The 20,050-nt window shown below is 34.8% G+C and overlaps 1 protein-coding gene across 3 annotated transcripts in view; it reads left to right on the top strand.

Annotated features, from left to right (window-relative positions):
- SPOCK3 (SPARC (osteonectin), cwcv and kazal like domains proteoglycan 3) overlaps nt 1–16,349 on the top strand; it is a 163,240-nt gene extending 146,891 nt beyond the window's left edge. For 2 of the 3 annotated variants that reach the window (XM_015625632.2, XM_015625631.2), the window contains 4 exons: nt 5,178–5,399; nt 11,878–11,940; nt 13,108–13,245; nt 14,280–16,349. In XM_015625632.2, coding sequence (XP_015481118.1) covers nt 5,178–5,399; nt 11,878–11,940; nt 13,108–13,245; nt 14,280–14,449 — 593 coding nt within the window. In that variant the 3' untranslated portion in view covers nt 14,450–16,349. Of the gene's footprint in view, nt 1–5,177; nt 5,400–11,877; nt 11,941–13,107; nt 13,246–13,660; nt 14,256–14,279 lie in introns of those variants that run through there. The other variant, XM_019006448.2, reaches the window with a different exon arrangement.
- The last annotated feature ends 3,701 nt before the right edge of the window (nt 16,350–20,050 follow it).

Raw genomic sequence — 20,050 nt, 5'->3', positions numbered from 1 at the left:
ATAAAATTTTTCTGGAGGAGGCTTCAGAATGCAAACTTTCACAGGGGCATTGCAGCTGTACTTCATTTCTTTCTCTTGTACCTTTTGTTGTGACACGAGAGTCAGTTTTCCTAGGTTTATCAAAATACCTTTGGTACCTTCTCCATGTTCTCCAGGGCCAGGAGTTTGTCTTCACTGATTCTTCTGGGTCCTTTCCAGCTCAGGATATTCTGTGATTCTGTGCCTTGCCCTAACCTGGGCTCTGCTCCTCTCTGTGTACTCTTAGTGAGCAGGAATGTGTTACAGCCTTAGACAGGGGACAGAGTGTTATGCCTAAATCTGTCCCCTGGATCTTGTGGAGCCAAATGAGGCTCACCAGGATCACCATTTTTGTGATCAAGTACTAAAGCATTCACCTCTGCTTAGCCCTCTTTGCTTTAGTCTTTCCTGCTCTGCTCTGTCCTGATTGCATTAAGAAGGGAAACATTTTCCCAGCTTGTGCACAGTAGTTTTCAGCTGAGAGATGCTGTTCACTGAAGATTTTCTGCTGAACAGAATATTACAGAAATCCATTACAAGAGAAGACCTTACTATGCAGCCTGCACACTGAACAGGTAAAATCCATGGTCTAGATGTCAGCCAGGAGTCTGGCAAAGAGTGCATGTGTGTTTATCCATGTGTTGATTTGCCAGCATCTTTTATTGCTTCAGACAGCACACTGGTATTGGAAAAAATTGTGCACTTCTTGGCAATTTAGATAAACAATTTCTATATAATGCAGTATGAGAGCTCTGTGTATGTATGCTGTTTGACTTCCACGTGGTTTCAAAAACTGGCTTCCTCAAATGTGCATATTACTTATGTGTTTAATAAGCAGGCAAACAATGGTTTTTACCTTGGAAAGCAGATAAGAGATTAAATTCTCCCAAGAAATAACTAGAAAGAGGAGCATTTCTGTTGGTTCCTTTTGAGCAAATGCTTTGAATGCCCAGTATGTAAGCCATGGAGGATGGTTACATTTCTTAATAATTTTTCCCTTGTGATTGTTTTGACCAGGAAAAGAGCATGAGCTGGTGCTTCATATTTTATAGATAGTGTTCAGAAATAGCTGCATAAAAGTTCACTTCATTATGGTATATGGAAATAGATTTTGAGTAAGTGGTTAAAATGAAAAACATCTTTCATAATTTAGTTATCTGAACTGTAGTTTTTGCTCTCCTCAGCGTAATGTCCTGGTACTTAATCATCAAGAATAAATTACTATCATTCAATTATACTAATTATTCTTTCGTTTCTGCTTATTGCTTTATGTTACAACCGTGAAAAATGTGTAAAACCAGCATTCTAGTTCCAAGTGATAAGATATGTATTATGTGATTTGGTCAATAATTTCTGAGGTCTAGGTCACCTGGTGATTTTTTGATTCTTAGTTCTGTATCATCTGACACCTTCAGGTGATACAGACATTCATGTCAACCATGTTAGCAGATATTAAACTCTAGATCCATACTTCAAGGCTTTTCTGACTCTTTTACCCAAGTATATCAGCTTCAAGATGTATTATTTTATCAATATTACAATAGAGAAAGCAAGTCATTGTTGAGAGAAGATACTTCTGATAATTCTAAGTTTGGACAGTTCAGTAAAGGTTCTTTTAAAATGAACCAAATATTTTTCCACAAGAATCTCTAAAAGAGTTGGTAATGTGTATATAGACCCAAAGTGATGATCTTTTTGTGGTGTAGCAGTTCTGGAGGAGATGGAATGCTCCATTTTACATCAGACAAAGTTGTTTCTATCTCTGTCAAGACCTGCCTGGTTTACCTCTGAAATACTTGAGCCATATTTATTTATTTTATTTATTTGAGCAAAGCTAATATTTGACCTAGATTTCAGATGGTTCTATATTGCAGTGACTGATGGTTGTGAAAGACTTTGGCTTGATGAAACAAGACCAATGAAAACTAAGAAGAAATGTGATTTTTCTCTATTTACAACAAAATTGTATATACTAAACAAGAGGAAGAACACAAAACTAGTAAAAACAACACCAATGTATCTTGGCTGTAAATGAAAATACAAACTACTTCAGAATTGAACTCTGATAAAAGAAATGTAAATTGCTTTTGAGGTAAAGCATGATCAGTTTTAAAATTATTAAATCAAGCATTTATTTAGTAGAAGGTTAGACCCCATGAGCCATAGTGCTTTTTTTCTTCCAGTATCTGATGCTATTTAACAGATAGGTTATGACAGTTTTAATAAATGTAAGATTTTCTTATATAAAATGTTATTGTTTGAAGTAGGTTTATTAGTTCTGATGTACTGGAATAATATAGTCTCATCATCTAGGAAGACCATGTCACAAATATCAGACTTCATACTCTATATTTAAATATTCAGCTATGGTTATGTTGACCTTTGACAGGATTTATTGAAAATATTATAACATAATAACATTTTTCTGGTGCTATCCTATTGGTATCAGTGATCTATAATAAAATGATACACCTTTTATTTATATTGCTGACTCCAATGCAAATTTTTTTTACTTTCAAGTTTTGTCCTTAATTATGAAAAATGTAATACCACTTTTTCAAAAATCTTAAAGCTGTATAGAAAGAAGTGAGAAAAGAATTGAGGAATGGAAACAGAGGATGCACTCCAGTTACAGGCTAATGATAGTTAAGGAAATAAAGAAGAACAGGGATAAAATCTTATGCAATTGTATAATATTGTTCCAACCTTAATTTAGTGGTGTATACACCTTTGAAATGTTCAGTTCTCTTTCACTATTTTTCAGATAAATTTATTTATTTTTCGAGTATAATTTGAAACTGACTGAGGAGTTGGACTTGATGATCCTTTTGGGTCCCTTCCCATTCTGTAAAATAAGCAGATGTTTGGGGCGGGGGGGGGGTGCTGCTTTTCCTTAGTGTAGTTTATTAAAAACATAAAACTACCTTCTAGTATCCTAAAATGCTTTATATGAGCTTTGCCAGCATGAGCCACAAATGCTGATTTAAAAATATTTTGTCACAAGCTTGAAAGTGATGTCTCTTTCAAGAAACTTAAGCTTGAATTTCCACATGCAGAAGTATTATCTTCAGTTACTTTGGCCCCCAAGGTCTATCCTTAAATACATCTTTAAAGTGGCTTTTATCTTAAATTCCCTTCTAGTTGGTATCTAATTAGTTAAAATAATAGTTGTTCTATTCCTGCCCCATCTACTAAAATTCAGTGAGCTGGCCAGAGTGCTAAATTCAGAAAAAAAATCGTGAGTATAATAAAAATTTCTCCTGTGATGCAGGTACACAAAAGGCAGGATAGGCAGCATTATGTTTCATTTGACCTCTTCTGGTACCCAAGGTCATGAGGAGGATCTCTAGCTAAAAGCAGAATTAAGAGAGGATGTGTTAAGAGGCATTCAGGAGCAGAGCCTTGCAGGTAAATAATGTTACACTGAACATTAATCCTTAAAAAAATGTTTTAAGATGGAGGAACCTTCCAGTTTTTTTTTAGTCTGAAACACCTGTTGGAAAATTCTGATGAGGTTGCATAAGACTTTTACTCTATATCCTTATTCATTCAGTTGGGTCCTGTATCTCTCTGCTCTTCATAATCCACAGAAAGTAAATTTTGTCCTGATGTTTTATCAGGGCTGAAGAGGAAGGGAAAGAGATCTCTGGCTGAATGATTTGGTATGTTTCTAAGTTGCATTAAAAACATGAAAACTATATAAATATGAAATGGCTGGCTTAAATATTTTTGTTTTTTTTGTCTTCTTTCTATCAAACAAAAATAATAAATAATGCAACAGATCATCAGGGAACTAGAAAAAGTGAGATCACCCTGACGAGAATTCATAGTTAACTTAGAATTTCTGGGGAAAAGGATTTTATGTGTTGGTCTGAGTTGCACAGGGAGTTTTGATGCTATCAGCTATCTTTTTCTTTCTGAGATGGTCATTCTACCACAGAGTAGTATATTTAGATATATATCTAAAAGGACATCTAATGACTTCTGAATGAAATTATTGGATGAAACCTGTTTAGCACTTAGTATAGAAGCACTTTTCAGATTTCCTTACCGTTGTCAGTAACAGCAAAAGCAGGCAGGCTTGATTTTCAAGAGCAATAGAAATAGGGAATTCCTGTGTGCACTCATGTCAACTTTTCTATAGCCATCTCCATCTACCCATCTCGTTTTTTCAGTGCTCGGTTTTAACTTAAAAGTTTTGGGAAGAATAATGATTAGTAGCACTAAATCTTGTTCTGTGTTAGAGTGTGTACTCGACTGCCTGGCCCCATTGGCCTGTGGAGTGACCCACAGTACATGAACCAGAGAAAGAATGTGTTTGTATCATCTGCAGCTCACAGCTTCAACAGAGGCAAGAGGCATGGTGGTTTCTGCATTTCCCTTTCATGTCCATAGGCAAGTCTGCATGTACTTTAAAGATCATGCAGGAAACATCAATGGGAGGTGTGGCTACAGGAGTAATTAACTCAGCCTGTTCCGTTTGACCATTTTTTCAAGCAGTGATTTAGGAAGGTGTAAGGTGTGTAGGTAAGTACCACACTGGCAGCCAGCTGCTCTTAGCAATCATCTTTTCCATGGCCTCCTCCAAGACAGAAAGTACACCATGTAAAGATAAAATACAATTTTGAAAGCATTGCTGAGACTAACTATTATGTTCTTTTTTCATAGATTTAAATGTATGTTATCAGAACAACAAAAAAAAAATAAAAAAACAAGCACAGACTCCTACAAGTTAGCTGGAAGTCATTCTCTTCTTGGTTTTGTAAACTTTGCAAACCACTGAAGTTTCATTCTCCTGATTTATAATATCACTTAAATTCCTCATCAGTATTATTTTTCAGGAAATCATTGTATATCATTTATTAGTGTACATAATGTGCATGCTTTATGTATAATATTTGACACAAAACCTCATATTTCTGAATGTTTTGAGGCTGACTGTAGGATTGATTTTTTTGGCAGGTTAATTTAGTGACTTTAAAAGTGAATCTAACATACAATTTCTGTGTGCATTTCAATAACATAAACTGTTGATTTATGTTATCTATGTACCACCAGAGCTATTTCCATGATGCAGCATTCTTTCATGGTGGCTGGGATCAGCAGCTGATCTAGCTTTCCTCCTACATAATTTTTATTATTTTTGTTTTGCCTCTTAGGATTTGATACCAGCATTTTGCCAATTTGCAAAGACTCCCTCGGCTGGATGTTTAATAGGCTCGACACGAACTATGACCTGTTGTTGGACCAGTCAGAACTTGGAAGCATTTACCTTGACAAGAACGAGCCGTGCACCAGGGCGTTCTTCAATTCTTGTGACACGTACAAAGACAGTTTGATATCTAACAATGAGTGGTGCTACTGCTTCCAAAGACAGCAAGGTAAAAGATGAGATGAACCTGTATATGTTTATGACTGACCTTTTGTTTGGCTTTATCTTTTTATTAACATATTAAGAAGATTACAGTGAACTACAAGCTCTTAAATGCTGTGCAATGAATTTGTGTTAAGGTTTGTGACATATGGTGAACACCTAAAATGAAGTAAAACACCCCCCGCCCCCCAAAAAAAAAAGGATAAAGGACTCAGGCTAAATGGAAAAGCTTGCTAGAAATTCAAGGATTCTAAATAAAGTGCAACACTGCCACTAATGCTTTTGCAGCTATATTGTTCCCCATGCCAAAATTTAGTATGTATGTAGAGGAATAGAGATGAAAATAAGGAACAAAATTGCTTAAATTATTTCTTTCCCAGTCTACTTTGCCTACATTAAAAAATAAACTTTTTTATTGCTAATGTAGAGTATCTTAATGTTCAATGAGCCTAATAAAATAGCTGAATTAACATTATGGATAAAGTTATTTCCAGTCATTTAAACCTAAAACAACTTTTTTTTTATTGCCTACTTGAATCTCTTGTTAATGTTCTGATGTAATTTTGGTTAGACAAATAAACACAACCTATAAGCATTGTTTTCCTGAGGAATATATAACAATTTTAGACATAGGTGAGACATCATGTAAACTATATAATCAAGTTACTTGTAACACATCAAGAAATTCACTCATTGAATAATGTGTGAAGTTGGTCAGAATAACCCTTGCATTTTTCTTACTAACATTAGGGAGCTTTTCTAAAGGATAAACAGTAACTAGGGTTCAAACTTTTACTGCTGATCAAGGAGATAAAACTGATTTGGTGGAAAGTTTGCTAAGCTAATTCAGCCTTTTTGAAAGTTTTACTATCAGTCTTTAAATCTCACTTGTACCCTTAAAACTCATGATAAATTCCATTAGCATTCAACATTAATGGTTTCATTCTGATTTCTGTGAAAATCAAGGTTTTTATCATGCCACATCTGCCAGTTGGAAATCTAAGTAAAAATAAAGCTGTGCTTCTGTAGATAAATACTAAATAGCAGATATCACTACTTTATTAACTTTTTTGTTAAAATGTTAACATTCAAGCTTTCAAAAGATCTTGTTTGTTTTATAGTAGAACAATAACTTTTGCTGCATTTTTTTATATGCCTGTATATAGTGCCACCAACACTAGCAAATTTAAAATAGCCCATCCCAGAAGTAATGAACCTCTTAAAGAACATAACATGTTTTGTTCATTTGTCTATAAAATAAAAAAAGACCACAATAATTTCAACTTAATGTATAAATACCCTTAGTCTTTGGATGGCAGTACAATTCTTTCCTATTGCCAGAGGAAGTACAGCAAATTACATGTGGCCTACTATGGTCCAAGGGTTTTTTCCAGGAATTACATATAATGTATGCATGGCATAACCAGGGCATTAAGAAAACGCTTCCACAGACCAGTTTCAAGTAGTTTTGCATTTTCTTACCTAATAAACACATTTTGTGCATAATATTAGCTCAGTGTACTGTTAGAAACTGAGGATGGCATTGTAAAGACTGATCTAAACACTATGAAATGGGACTCCCAACAAATCCATCTTTCGGTGACACTGATTCTTCACACAGCAGAACTCAACATTATCAAGCTTTTCTTCCCCTTTTTACCAGTTTCCTCACTGTCTTGATAATGGTGTTCATATAAGGTGGTGATTTCAAACAGATTAGATAGTCTTTGATACAACAGTGAGTTTGAGAATATAGTAAAAAGATGTCTCCTAAATATTGTATATGAAGTGAAATCTCAGTTTCAGCAGCCCTTGCACATTAAACATGCACTTCATCCTTCAAAATGAACAATGTCATCAAAATCTGTATTCTCTGTTCTTTGGTGTGAGAAAAATCTTATAGTCTTCTTTTGTCATGTCTTATTATTAGCTGTTGAACAACTGTCTGAACCCTACTTCCCTAGTGAATTAGTGACCCATTGAATTCTCTTGTTTGTAATTCGCATTGTTATGCCGAGCCGTGGAATATATGTTCATGTCTGGTTATGTTTTACTTGATGGAATGATCAAAATAAGGCCTTAAACTAAGCCTTTCTGAAACTTTCAGCAGTTTCTTTCTGATGTTTATTAAAATAAGTTGATGTTAACAGAATGCTTCAAGCCATGTAGTAGTGCTTTCTGGGCAGATCAGTGGCTTTACATTACTGTTGTTGATTAATGTTCTAAAGGAATACAAAATTTAGTCAATCATATATATCATACTGGGATACCAATTTCATTGTGCTTTTTAAAAGTGCACAGTATTTGCTGGAGTCATTATCTGAGAAGTCCTCATGGTCTTTGATCTTAATTTTACCGTGCAAGATTGTCAGGATTGGACAAGTACTTGAAACACTTCTCACTCTTTCTTTCTGCTGGATTGCACTACATTAGACCTATTACTGAACATTGCTAACTACCTCTAGTCAATATAGACAACTTTTTGATGAATCCTGAAGTCAGATCTATCTTGTGGAGAAGATTATCTTTCTGTAGTAGATGTCCCACCTTCATGAATGGTTAAACACTGAGGTACAGTCCAGTGATGCTTATTGCATTTTTTCTTACCCTTACTCTGCTTTAAATGTAGTTCAGTATTTCTGAGGTATATCCAAGGCCTTAAAATGCATTTCTGCAATACATCAAAATCTGCACTGTTCCAGCGTTCCTTGCAAGTCTTTCTGTACACTTTGGTCACTATGGCGCTCCAGTTTCAACAATCCATGCAAGTGTTTCAGCACCTATCTTCTTAGTTGTTCAACTTTCTTAGTTGTTCAATGACACTTTAGTGCTTACCTAAATGTTGAAGCCTTTGCAATGTTGGCCTTTTTACAGGCTGGGTTTTTTTTCTGCCAGTAATCTATTACTGCAGCCTTGTTTTGTTGTATCACTGATTCAGAGTAGGGGAGTAACCAATTTTTCTGAAAGTATTAATGCTTGGCAGTAAAGTATTTCTTTACTACAGGCCTCTGCATGGATCTATTAGTCCAGCACTTCTCTAGGTGTGTTTTCTTAGAGGTTGTTCTGTCTGTCATTCCTTGAAGACGTCATCATGATTTTAAAAACAGTCCCTCTTACAGAAGAATGACAATTACCATGATTTGTATTTGCTGGTCTTGAGATTGCAAGGACTTCAAATATATTTATAGATAGTTACAAAAGAAGATGTAACATGCTTTTGTCTAGGTAAATGATGATCATAAATGAGCTCCCCTGGCAGACTTCTTGAAGAGTATTATTGATGCTTCAGATCCCTGAAATACAAACCATGGCCGTCCAACAATTACAATGCCTGACCCCAAGTACAGGCAAGATGTCTCTGCAGCCTTATCTGCAGTGGACCATATTCCAGAACTTAGGGGCTCTGCCAAATACTATCTACTTCAGAGGTGAAGAAAAACACTGTTTTAGATTTGTGTAAGGAGAATCTCTGAAAGTTGGAGGCTCACTGTATGGGTCACAACTCCTTGAGAGCTGTCTATTAAAAATCATAGACATTCTTTGTCAAACCTACCAGTTTGACTCCAGTTGATCTGTTAATGTGCTATTTTGGTAAATCAAAGCTTAATCGTGCTAACCTTGAAGCACTTCTTGACATGACTGGATATTGATGTCTCAAGGGCCATCATTAATAACATTGGATACTCTGGTGTGCACCAGTACTTTGAGCACTGGCAAACTGTGAGTGACTGGTGGTGTGTGGTGCAGGATTCACTCCCAGCCATGCATTGATATTAGCAGAAGGACAATTTCTGCCTCATCTGTGAAAGTTGATTAAGGATGAAGATGATTTAGATACCTTATTTGTATTCAGATTTTCAGACAGACTGATGTCAGATTCATTGCTATTTCAAGAGAAACTGCCACCCTGATTTTTGTAAAAGATTTTTTTTTCTCTCCTTGGCTCAAGACTGTCATAAGTTGACCAGTGACTGCTTTTTTTTTATTGAAATAACTTCAGAAATCTAAAATAAAGCTTTTCAAACTTAGGAACTAAGCTGCAAATAAAGAGGGAGTCATTATGATTTGGGAAGAGAGGAAAAAGGAATTGTGCTGTGAGCCAAAAGGAGTTGGTTGAACTTCTAGCCTACCATTCTCTTTGAAAGTTTTAAGCACCAGAGTGATTTAGTACTGTTAAGAGGTTTTGCTGCTTTTATCCTGAGAAGCAAAGCTTAAGTGTGAATCTTGAAGACCTAACTTCTGAGAAGAAGAGTGTTTTGGGTAAGTAACTGCCTCACGTTGCCTTGTTACCTCTTGGTTAGTGGTATTCCTTTTTGTAATTATGCCACCAAACACTTATAGCTATACTTTTTTTTCTTTAGGCATTATTCATAATTTTTACATTTCCACATGTTAGTGTTCATATGTGCATATCTCTGTTTCTAATTTAGGATTATTTATCATGGAAAAAAATACACGTATTCTTCCTATTTGGCTAATTATTCATTGGTGTATTTCCCATCTCTTTTGCAGAAGAGGAGAGAACAGAACAGAATAGAATAGAAATAGAATAGAAATAGAATAGAAATAGAATAGAAATAGAATAGAATAGAATAGAATAGAATAGAATAGAATAGAATAGAATCATTCTGTGACATTACCCAACCATTAATCTAACCCTGCCAAATTCATCCAATTCCTAGGTCCTTATAACCTGTGATATTTGTATGATAAATGACTATCATTTATTAGATAAATGGTAGTAGAATATACCTTTAGTTAAGAAATAATCGATCCTCAGAATGTTGTAGCATTAAGAGTTTAAAATCATCAAATATTGGGAAAGACAGAAACCTTAGTTTTGAAAGGTAGTGAAATGAAATAGTGAGAATGATCATCCTCAAAGTACTTCTCACAATGAAAAAAGTAAAACTTCATGTTGTCTCATGTTGTCTCAACAAATACTCAAAGGCTGAATTATTGAAATCCAATACCGACCCAATGATGTCAAATCTCAGTGATTTTTCAAGAGCACACAGATAAATTGGTTTTTTGTCTGGAAAGACAACTCCTGAAAAATTCTTCTTGCATTAAGACTCCTGTTGACAGTATTTTGAAAGTGGAGCCTACCCTTAAGGCCTTCACAGAATCATTATAGATTTAGTGTGGAAAGCCAGGCCCACTAGAGTTGAGGCCACTGGAAACATTGATAAGCTTCTTTAAATGTATTGCATATGTAAATGTTACTTAAAATATAAAACCAAGAGGAATGAACAGCCTGCTGCCAGTTATGGGTTATTATTGTCTACTAGGTTTTTTTTTTTACTCTCTAAGATAAAACCAAAGGCCTGTTGGGAATAACTAGGCTGTTCATCTAGGCATTTGTCACCAGTGTGCCCTACATAGTGACTGGGTTCTGGTTTTACATGTGTTCTGCATCAATGGGCTGGGCCAGTCTTACTCATCTTTAAACCAGCTCAAACACCTTTTTCTATTTGCACGGGGAAAAAGGGATTCCTTGAGTTAAGTACATGGCAGGATGTATTATAATTTATCAGAGTCTGCTAAAATGGAAAATGCAATTAATATTCATGTAATGTAAGATTTTGTCTGGGAATGGTGCAGGCTAAAGACACCTGTGAGTAAACTCAGTAATTCCATTGCTGGTTCAGAATGATAAATGCCCTGGTGCTAATAATGGTCTAATGTGCTTTGCAGTGCCATTGTTCAGAGATTAATTAGTGCTTTTCTCTTTTTGATTCTTTCACTTATTGAACAGTGATGTAAATACGTTCACATCTTATTTTCTTCCCATTATGGGGCATACTTTGACTTTCTTCTGTGGACAGTAAAAAATGAAATTATTTAGAACTAGAACAAGCTGTAGCTGAAGAATGGAAAACTGAATTTTGGTACATATTCAGCTTCTTAGAGCCATCAAAAGTTTGGCCTCCATTTTTAAGTTAGTTTGATGTACATGGGGTTTCGTATCCATGAGACCCAGTCTTACATTGTTGCCAGAGAATCACAATCTTGCAGGCTTCAGTGAAGAGAAAGGTCTTATTTTCTTAGTGTGTAGTATGTGAAATACAAAATTGGAACATAACTTCTAAAATGGAGAAAAGGGAAGAAATTTAAAGAGCCATCCTGTTTTTAGCTAATACATGAAGCAAGCAGTTGCACTGATTTTTATAGAGCAGTAAAGTAGGGTGTGATAGAATTACTATTTTGGTCTAGCATTCCTCAGTCTTCCAGACTAGTGGCTAGAGGCTCACTTGGAGATGAGTTTACTGGGAGTGGTGTGCTGCACAAATCCATGGTGGTGTTCAGATTCATAATTCTGGAACTGTAGCAAAGTTGGTTATGATTTTTTTTTCAGATGTGTGTGTTTCATAAGATCAATAGTTAGAGTGACCTTACAGCATAACAAACTCTGAAAATGTAGTCATGTGCTGTCTGTCCTAGATACTGTGTAACCTGTTCAACATTTTTTTATGTCCTTTTAGACCCACCTTGCCAGACAGAACTCAGCAACATTCAGAAGCAGCAAGGAGGAAAGAAGCTCCTAGGTGAGCCATAGATCATTCTTTTGAAGGTTTTATTACTTACATAAATAACCCTAGTTAAGCAGCAACACAAAATCAATATTAATCCAATGAAGATAGACCACAGTAAATCTCAGAAATAAAATTTATGAAATTTTTGAAAGCTATTAAACTTGGTTTTATGATGTTACCTACCAAAAGCTCTTAGATTTGTGTTATTATCCTGATAGAAGGTACATTTTTACAGTTACAGAAGGGACAGCATAAGGTACTTCTAAAGTAGTATTTTTGCTGATCCTATAACTATAATATTCTGTAAGTAATTTAAATTTTTGTTGTGAATCAGTTTATACTGCATCAATATTTCTGAAGTGTAAAGTCTTCATTTACCACTAGTTACTTTGTAAAAGCTGCAATAAAAGGCTTGGACCCAAGCAGTCAAAACTGTATCCTTTTTTCTCATAAAGATGGTTTCTAAGAAGAACTATACACTTCAAATGCTTGCATATGAATATTTTGTTCTTTGTGGTCTCCATTTGGTCCAAGTGATAAACAGTGGATTATTCAGCTGTAGGCAAGTCACTGTCTCACAATATAAGCCCTTCCTATACATATAAATGCAAATTTAGTATTAATTTTTTACAGTTTTCTGTGGTATGTTCTGTTGCATTCATCTTCTCTGGTGGAATAATTGCATCTTAGTGTGTAAATAAGTGTTTTTTAAAATACATGTTAACCACAAATAACTCCTTGTGGCAGATAGTTTGTTAGGAAGTCTGGCCTTTACTATTCAGACTTGTTTGTACTCCACAGATGATAGAACTTCCCATTCAGGAGTGGCCCCTACATTTCAACCCTTTCACCAGAATACAGTGAAAATCTGGACAGAGATATTCAGGGAGTAAGAAATATGTATTACAGGATCAACCAAAAATTTAAAGCAGTATCACTCACTTGATTTCTTGAAATCAGTCCAAGACTGATTTGTGTCATTTTCCCTCCATTTGATACTTTCAGTCACTTTGAGTCAACCGAATTTAGTATTACTAAAGCAGTCAGCCTAGAGTCTGAAATGATGAAGCAGTAAAAGGTAGTTGCTTTCTACTATAATTGTGACATTGGCCAAGGCATAGAATTTAGTACACTTATTCAACATATATATCTATATCTGTATACCTATCTATCTTGCAGGGCAGTACATCCCCTACTGTGATGAGGATGGGTATTACAAACCAAGTCAGTGCCACGGAAGCCTAGGGCAGTGCTGGTGTGTGGACAGATATGGCAATGAAGTGTCAGGATCCAGAACAAATGGTGTAGCAGAATGTGGTAAGTTAAGAACTTTCTGTGGTGTTCAGTTTAGAGGTGTTTTTCCCTTTGATTGACAACCAGGTTAAATTTCTTCAGTAAGAAGTGTGGGACCCAACTACACGGATTTTGATACAAAACCCAACAAATTATAATTTTCTATTGTTATTGCTTAATTATTTTTTTTTTTGAGCTCCTGTCACTGTGTCAACTATTAATAGAACTCCTTACATGTGCTTGGCATAGTGTATATAAACCCAGGAAATATTAATTTTCTAGAGCAGCATTAGATAAGTCCCAGAATGTTTCATGAAATTCCTTTGGGTAATCGGCATGCAAGTGAATTCTATTTGACATTTTTTTCAGTTTATATTTGAGGGAGTTGCCAAAACTTTTTAGCACACTAAATCTTCCCTTATTTTTCCCTTCCCTACAGCACTGTGCAGCTTCTTCCAAGAATTCCCATGTCACCTTTATTTGATGTCCCAGATATAAAAGATGAAAAAAAAAAAGCACTTTTCCTATTTTTTTAAAAAAACACAAACAAAAACAAAAGTCATTCATGACTCCTTTTCATTCTTCTCCAACAAAAGAACATAGCCTGAAGCAGAGAGTAAATTGTACACTGTATTTGAGGTACAAGCTCAGGCCTATTGTCCATCTGATGCAGAATCATTCCTAGATAAATGGACGGTTTTATATAGTTCAAGACAATATGTAAGAAGTGAACAATAGTCAGGGTATATTATCAGTAGTCCTTATTGTCATCTGTAAGTTGGACTTAAATCTTTTCACTTGTTCCTAGCACTCATTATAGTTCTACATATACATAAAATTTGTCTCCTTTGGTTAACATTGAGAAATTAATTCAAAATTGAGGTGGATTTTTTATGACAAAAGAATCGTCATATTATTTATATTTTGTTTTTATGTAACACTCTGTAGTTGTCCTGAAAGTAAATATTCTGGTGTGCCTTTTGTATGCTTATGTAAAATAATCTGTAAATATGTAGTCTATCTTGTGAGTCTTTTCTATAACTATCATACCTTTTTAGCTATTGATTTAGAGACTTCAGGTGATTTTGCCTCTGGTGATTTCCATGAATGGACAGATGATGAAGATGATGAAGATGAAATTATGAATGATGAAGACGAAATTGAAGATGATGATGAAGATGAAGGGGATGATGATGATGATGACGATGATCATGATGGATATATTTGATAATATTAAGAGGTCCATAATGTTGTACCTTTCTAAATTTCACAAGATGATATTTCATAAAATCCCTTTGTTCTCCGAGATCAAAAGGGTTCTAACAAATATGTATATTTTGTATGATTATTTCAAACATTGCAGCTGGAGTCATAGACTTCTTTTGTTTAAATAAGAATAATTATATCATGTGCTTTGAGTTTTTAAATGCCGTTGCGCTGAAGAGAACACATTGGAATTCTAGCCTGAAGAAAAAAACGTTATGTGCTACTGAAAATATATCTATGTGCAAAACACTAGAAAGCCAACCAGTCTCTTCAAAATTCTGCTGGAAAGGTATTTGCCCTTACTTGGAACAGTGCATGTCCTCTTCAGAATGCATACTGTGACTTAACTTCAGTTCTGTCAGTGTTTTAGGCCCTGCAGTTGTCCATTTAATGATTCAGACATGTATTGCAGTAAAAAAACATTGGTGCACAGGTAGCATCACAGCCACCCTTTAATTACCGAAGGTATGGAGAAAAATCAAGAGAGAGAACTGTAGCAAAGTCCTCCTTTGGGTTTGCATTTATAGTTATCTTTTTATTAGGAAATGGCTAGATTATTGAAAGGGTTTTTCAAAAGCAGTAGCATGGACAAGCACCAGTTCTATAATTCTAAAATTTTTTTGTCCTTTTTTTTTGTTTTGTGTCAAGGTCATATAAGCTTTATCATTATTTACTTAGACATTGCTTCACCTTTTGTGGTTTCTCTGTATTTCTCTCTAATCAGACTAGATAAAATATTTACATTGGGAAAAAGATTTGCTTAAAATGGTATTACCTTTATACATGACTGTATTTCAGAGTATTGTCACTTGCCCCAAGGTAGTTTTTAATAAATGTATAATGATGCTTTTTATTTTCTTATTTCAGGAAATAGTTTTGCTCTTTATCTTAATTCATTGTTGTTTTCTGTTATTAGTGCAGAAACTTATAGAACGTATTGTAAAGGTGCCTTGCAAAATAGAACTAGAGAGGTTTTAGCATGCATACCAGTATAGGATGTTAGGCAATAGCTAAGCACACCCAATTACCAAATTAATACCAGTATAGGTACTGCTGCTGGAATGAAGAAAATGGATTATTTTAATTTTTTCCTATTATTATGTAATTACCATGTGGTCTAGATTATACTTATTGTGTAGAGTAGCACTTAAGATTTTACTGTAGAGAAAATTACTTTAATCACTGTATTTATGTTAGCATGTTAATTAATTGTGTAGACATTTTGGGACTCCACCATCTTCATTCATATCCTATCTGTTTCTTTCTGCCCACAATAAAATTGACATGGCCTGTATAATGTATCACTACAGGTTGTATAATTTAAGAATGAATCACTGGTTTCCCATCATTAATAAAAGGAAAATGAGATTCTTATTTGAATTAATTTCTAAATAATATTTGAATTATTTCTAAATACTAAATCTAATGTTTATCTTATGTAATATTGAAAAGTATAATGCATTTTCTTTTTTACTGTTTCTGTATAGTTTGCAAAATAAAAACTCTTGTAACCAACCTTTGGCCAGTATAGCCCATCATTTTGACTTTTTACATAGTCTGAAATTTAGAATCAGGAGGAATTCATGTTTCAGATGCATTTTACCTAATAAAATATGTATTTATTTGAATAAAGCCATTCATGTTTTATTTCCATTAAAAAATAATTGAGTAGGGCAAAACACATAGGGGAGCTTCTGGTTTTCTGTAATTTCCCTGATTTTTCTATAGCTTTGTTATGTACTTTTATGACATTGTCTTCATTACATAGTAAAGAAAGAGACTTCTTTTCAAGCTCTGTCATAATCTGTGGGGCATAGTTGTTATTTTCTTAAATAAAGATAGTTAAGAGTTTACCATTCTGATAGTGGGATTTTGTGAGAGAACAGTTTCTTATTACTGAAATTCACTGATATATAAACTGATTTTAAATAAAGAAGCTAAAGAAAAGGTGTTGTCATTATTGACTGATACAGTAAGTACTGTTGTGGGGAATTTTTTGTATGTGACAAATGGTTATTAGATGACAAACTGGAAATGCATTTCATTAAAACTTGTGATATTAGGAGAATTAAAGAGAATTCATAATATGTTTTTGTCTAAAGGGATTGCAGTATGAAGACCTTTTAGAAAACAACTGTCATGCAGAAGAGCCTGAAAGAAGTTTATATTCTTTCTTTCCTGAAAATTCCCCACTGAACTGAAAGAGGAGTATAGATGCATTATATTCCCTGAGTATTAAAGCTACTTAGCATAAATTCAGAAATAACTCAGGATAGTTAAATTCACTTAAGAACAGTGACAGTGGGGAATACGGTTAATTTTGGGTCATTTTTATGGTCCAAAAGTAAAACAGAGAAACAACGAAAAATTGGATTGTTACATATTCCTGAGGAAAAGCCAGAGAAGAGGCTGGTACACAGTGTAAGTCTTCTTTGAAAACATCCTTCTGTTTTTTAAAAGATAGGGAACTGTCTGTGGATTAGTATGGTGGTGTTGGTTACCTTTCATGATACTAAAGGAACTGGAAACTACTTCACTGTGCACTTCTTTCCTACATTTAAGAAATGCAGGAAATCAGGAGCAGCTAGAATAATTAAAGGCTGGTAATATAAACATACTAAAAACTTAAACCATTCAGAAGCTTTTTCCTGCTTTCCATAAAATGCAAGAATTTGCACAGATGTCTGTCCTCATGACTACAGTCAGGCAAAGAAGCAGTTGGGAGTCCTTGACTAATTTTAGGGTGTTGCCGTCATTTGTTGTTTTTTCTTGATCTTACAGTTCTGCACATGTATTTATAGATAGGCACAGATCATGATATCAATTTGGAGATTTTCAGACACAGTGTTTAAATCCTTGTGCTCTTCTGAGAATGTGTGGAATTTTTAATCTTAGTTTCATTGAAAAATAAGGAATACCAAATTATATAGTCTTTAAAAAAGAGTATTTTGGATCGAGGCACAGATGTGTTTAGTTTAGAAGGAAATTAATTAGTGTCATTAGTTTGCTTATACAAGAATCGGATTATTGTACAAGATGGAAGAAGATGGCTCATAATTGATAGCAGGAAAATTTTTGCCTGTTTTGTGCACACGGACAAGACCTGGATTTCCATTATTTTTACTTAAAAATTCCACTGCCCAGTAGAATAATAAAAGGTTATCAGGATGTGGATTAGCTTTATGCTTCAGAGGAAATTAAAAAGTACTTTTATTTACAGATTCTTCTTGAGAGCAGTGAAAATATTTCTAATTACTAAAAGCTTTTGAAAACTGGATTTAAATAAAGCCATAGCATTACAAATTTATTTGAAGTACTGTAATTTTTCAACTTTTTTTTCAGCTAATTTAAATATATTGGTTGCAAAATATTCACAATTTAATTTCGGCAAGTGCAGCGGACAATAAAGTAGTTTGTCAGGAAGTTCCTGTGTGAAGAGAGATTGGTATTGACAAGAAAATACAATAGATTGGAAGAATCTAACTGAACCAGGTACCACTGGGTGAGTAATTAAAACACCAAGTTTTAAAAAACTAAGCCACCTCCTGAAGGCAAATACAGTGCTGAATTAAACCTTTTGTCACAATTGGATTTCTGTTAACACAGTGTCTCTGTAGTTGCTGTGCAGGAGGAGTAGAGTTTGCTAATTTGTTCATTCATCCAGTCAAATGGCAGTAGAAATTACTGTGAAGTTAAGGAACCAGAGCAAGAATGGGAAACGGTTGCCTAGCCTAAAAGATGACACCTCCACTTGGATTTTTTATTGTGTTTCAGATGCTAATTGAATCAAATCCTGAAAGAGACTTCTGTACAGTATGTGTCTCCTTGAAGGTGAGTTACAAGTGATATCTGTGTGGCCATTTTTAAAAAGAATCTCCATGCCATGGTGCTAGTAATAATGCAAGACACTTTGCATTTTTTTCACCAGCTTTCCACACAACTCCATAGCAAAATTTGATTAAAACTTCAGACAGGGATATGCACAAAACTGGTGCTTATGCCTGTAACTATTTTTACCAAGGTGGTTGAAATTTATCGGTTAAGATTAAGATGAACAGAGAGATCACCTCTTCACCCTCTCTGCCCATAACAGTCACAGCTGTTTTGTAAACTTGTGGAGCATCCAGTAGCCTACTGAATTTAAAAAAAGAAAAGATCAGTACAGGTCCTTCCAGTTCCAGTTCAGGTTATTATTTTGCTCATCAGGCAAGTGTCATTTTGAAAGAACTGGCTGTAGCCAGCACAAGGCACCGATGGATCTGCTCTGGAGGTCTTGTCATTGATGTCAAATACACATTTCTGGGAAGACTCTCCAATTCCTTTCCCTTTTCATAGTTTTACTTACTTCACAGACTTACATACTATGTTTCTGTGAGATTGTCGTCTCATCTTTGGTCTCTGTGAGGAGATTGGATCTCTTCTGCTGTAAATGTAATGCTTCTGATGGATTCCATATACCTGGGGAGGCTGGAGGGCCACAAGATGATTTCTTGAGTCTGGGGTGTAAGAAGAGAGTGTTGGCTATTAAAATATGTTGATTTTGTTTGAAGCCTAGCAAAGATTACTGAGCTTTCCACCTGTTCTAAAAAAACACCTGGCAATAGCAATGTATAGGAAGAATCCAGTTTTGCAGTCTTAATGCCATGATTCTTCCTTTTTTCTTAAAAATAATGCAGTTTCTTGAAAGTACAGTTTGTCATGTTTTATTGGTTGTATGCATTATTCAAAACATCTTCAGAACTTGTTCAGTTTTATTATACTTCTGCAGTAAATTTTATTAATGCACATTAATTCCATTAGTGTTAAGGAACTGAAACATGCTTTAATCTAAGATCTGTTGGGTGAAGCTTTTATTTGGTTTTTTTTAGTTTAAGCATTCGTTATTGAAGTAAACAAAACTTTGAGATGGTTTTACAGATAGCACCAGTAAAATCCAAGCCAATTCACCCAAAGTAAAAAATTGCTGTAAAAATTGCTTGGTTTGTAGGAGGCATACATTTTAGCATTGAGTATGAAATGATTAAAACTGACTTAAGAATTCTTACTGCTGTAACATCTGTGGCAGCCACCTGAAAGAATATAGGAAGTTTATGTATTTATTTTGTGTTGGGAGGTTTTCACCTTTGCTTACTGCAGTGAAGGTTTGCACAAAGCAAGTGTCTCTGTGCTGTGTCATCTTTGTGATTAATTGTGACCCAGTGGATGTCACCAGTTTTTAGGTTAGTGTAACTCAGAGTGTGCACAGTGTGAAATGGCACTGCAACACAAGATGATGGCACCAGTCTGTATTTCTTCACATGCAAGTGAACTTCACATGCAAGTTTCCCTCAATTTCCCTATGTGTTTGGAAACATGGACTAGTTGTCAGTGAAAGATGGAAACCAAATGTTGAGCAGGCCTTCATGAGTAAGAATTGTAGAATCTAGAAATCCTGCCAGAATATAGGAAGGAGGCTCTTTGGAAGGCACAGCAGCTTGGAGTGCATGATTTAGATAAGATTGATTACTCTTAATACTTTTGTAAAGAAAACCTTCCCATAGTTTTAATTTATGCCTTGAAAGTG

The sequence above is a fragment of the Parus major genome, chromosome 4 (genome assembly GCF_001522545.3).
Source record: "Parus major isolate Abel chromosome 4, Parus_major1.1, whole genome shotgun sequence".
NCBI lineage: Eukaryota > Metazoa > Chordata > Aves > Passeriformes > Paridae > Parus > Parus major.
This window is presented reverse-complemented; position numbering and strand designations above follow the sequence as displayed.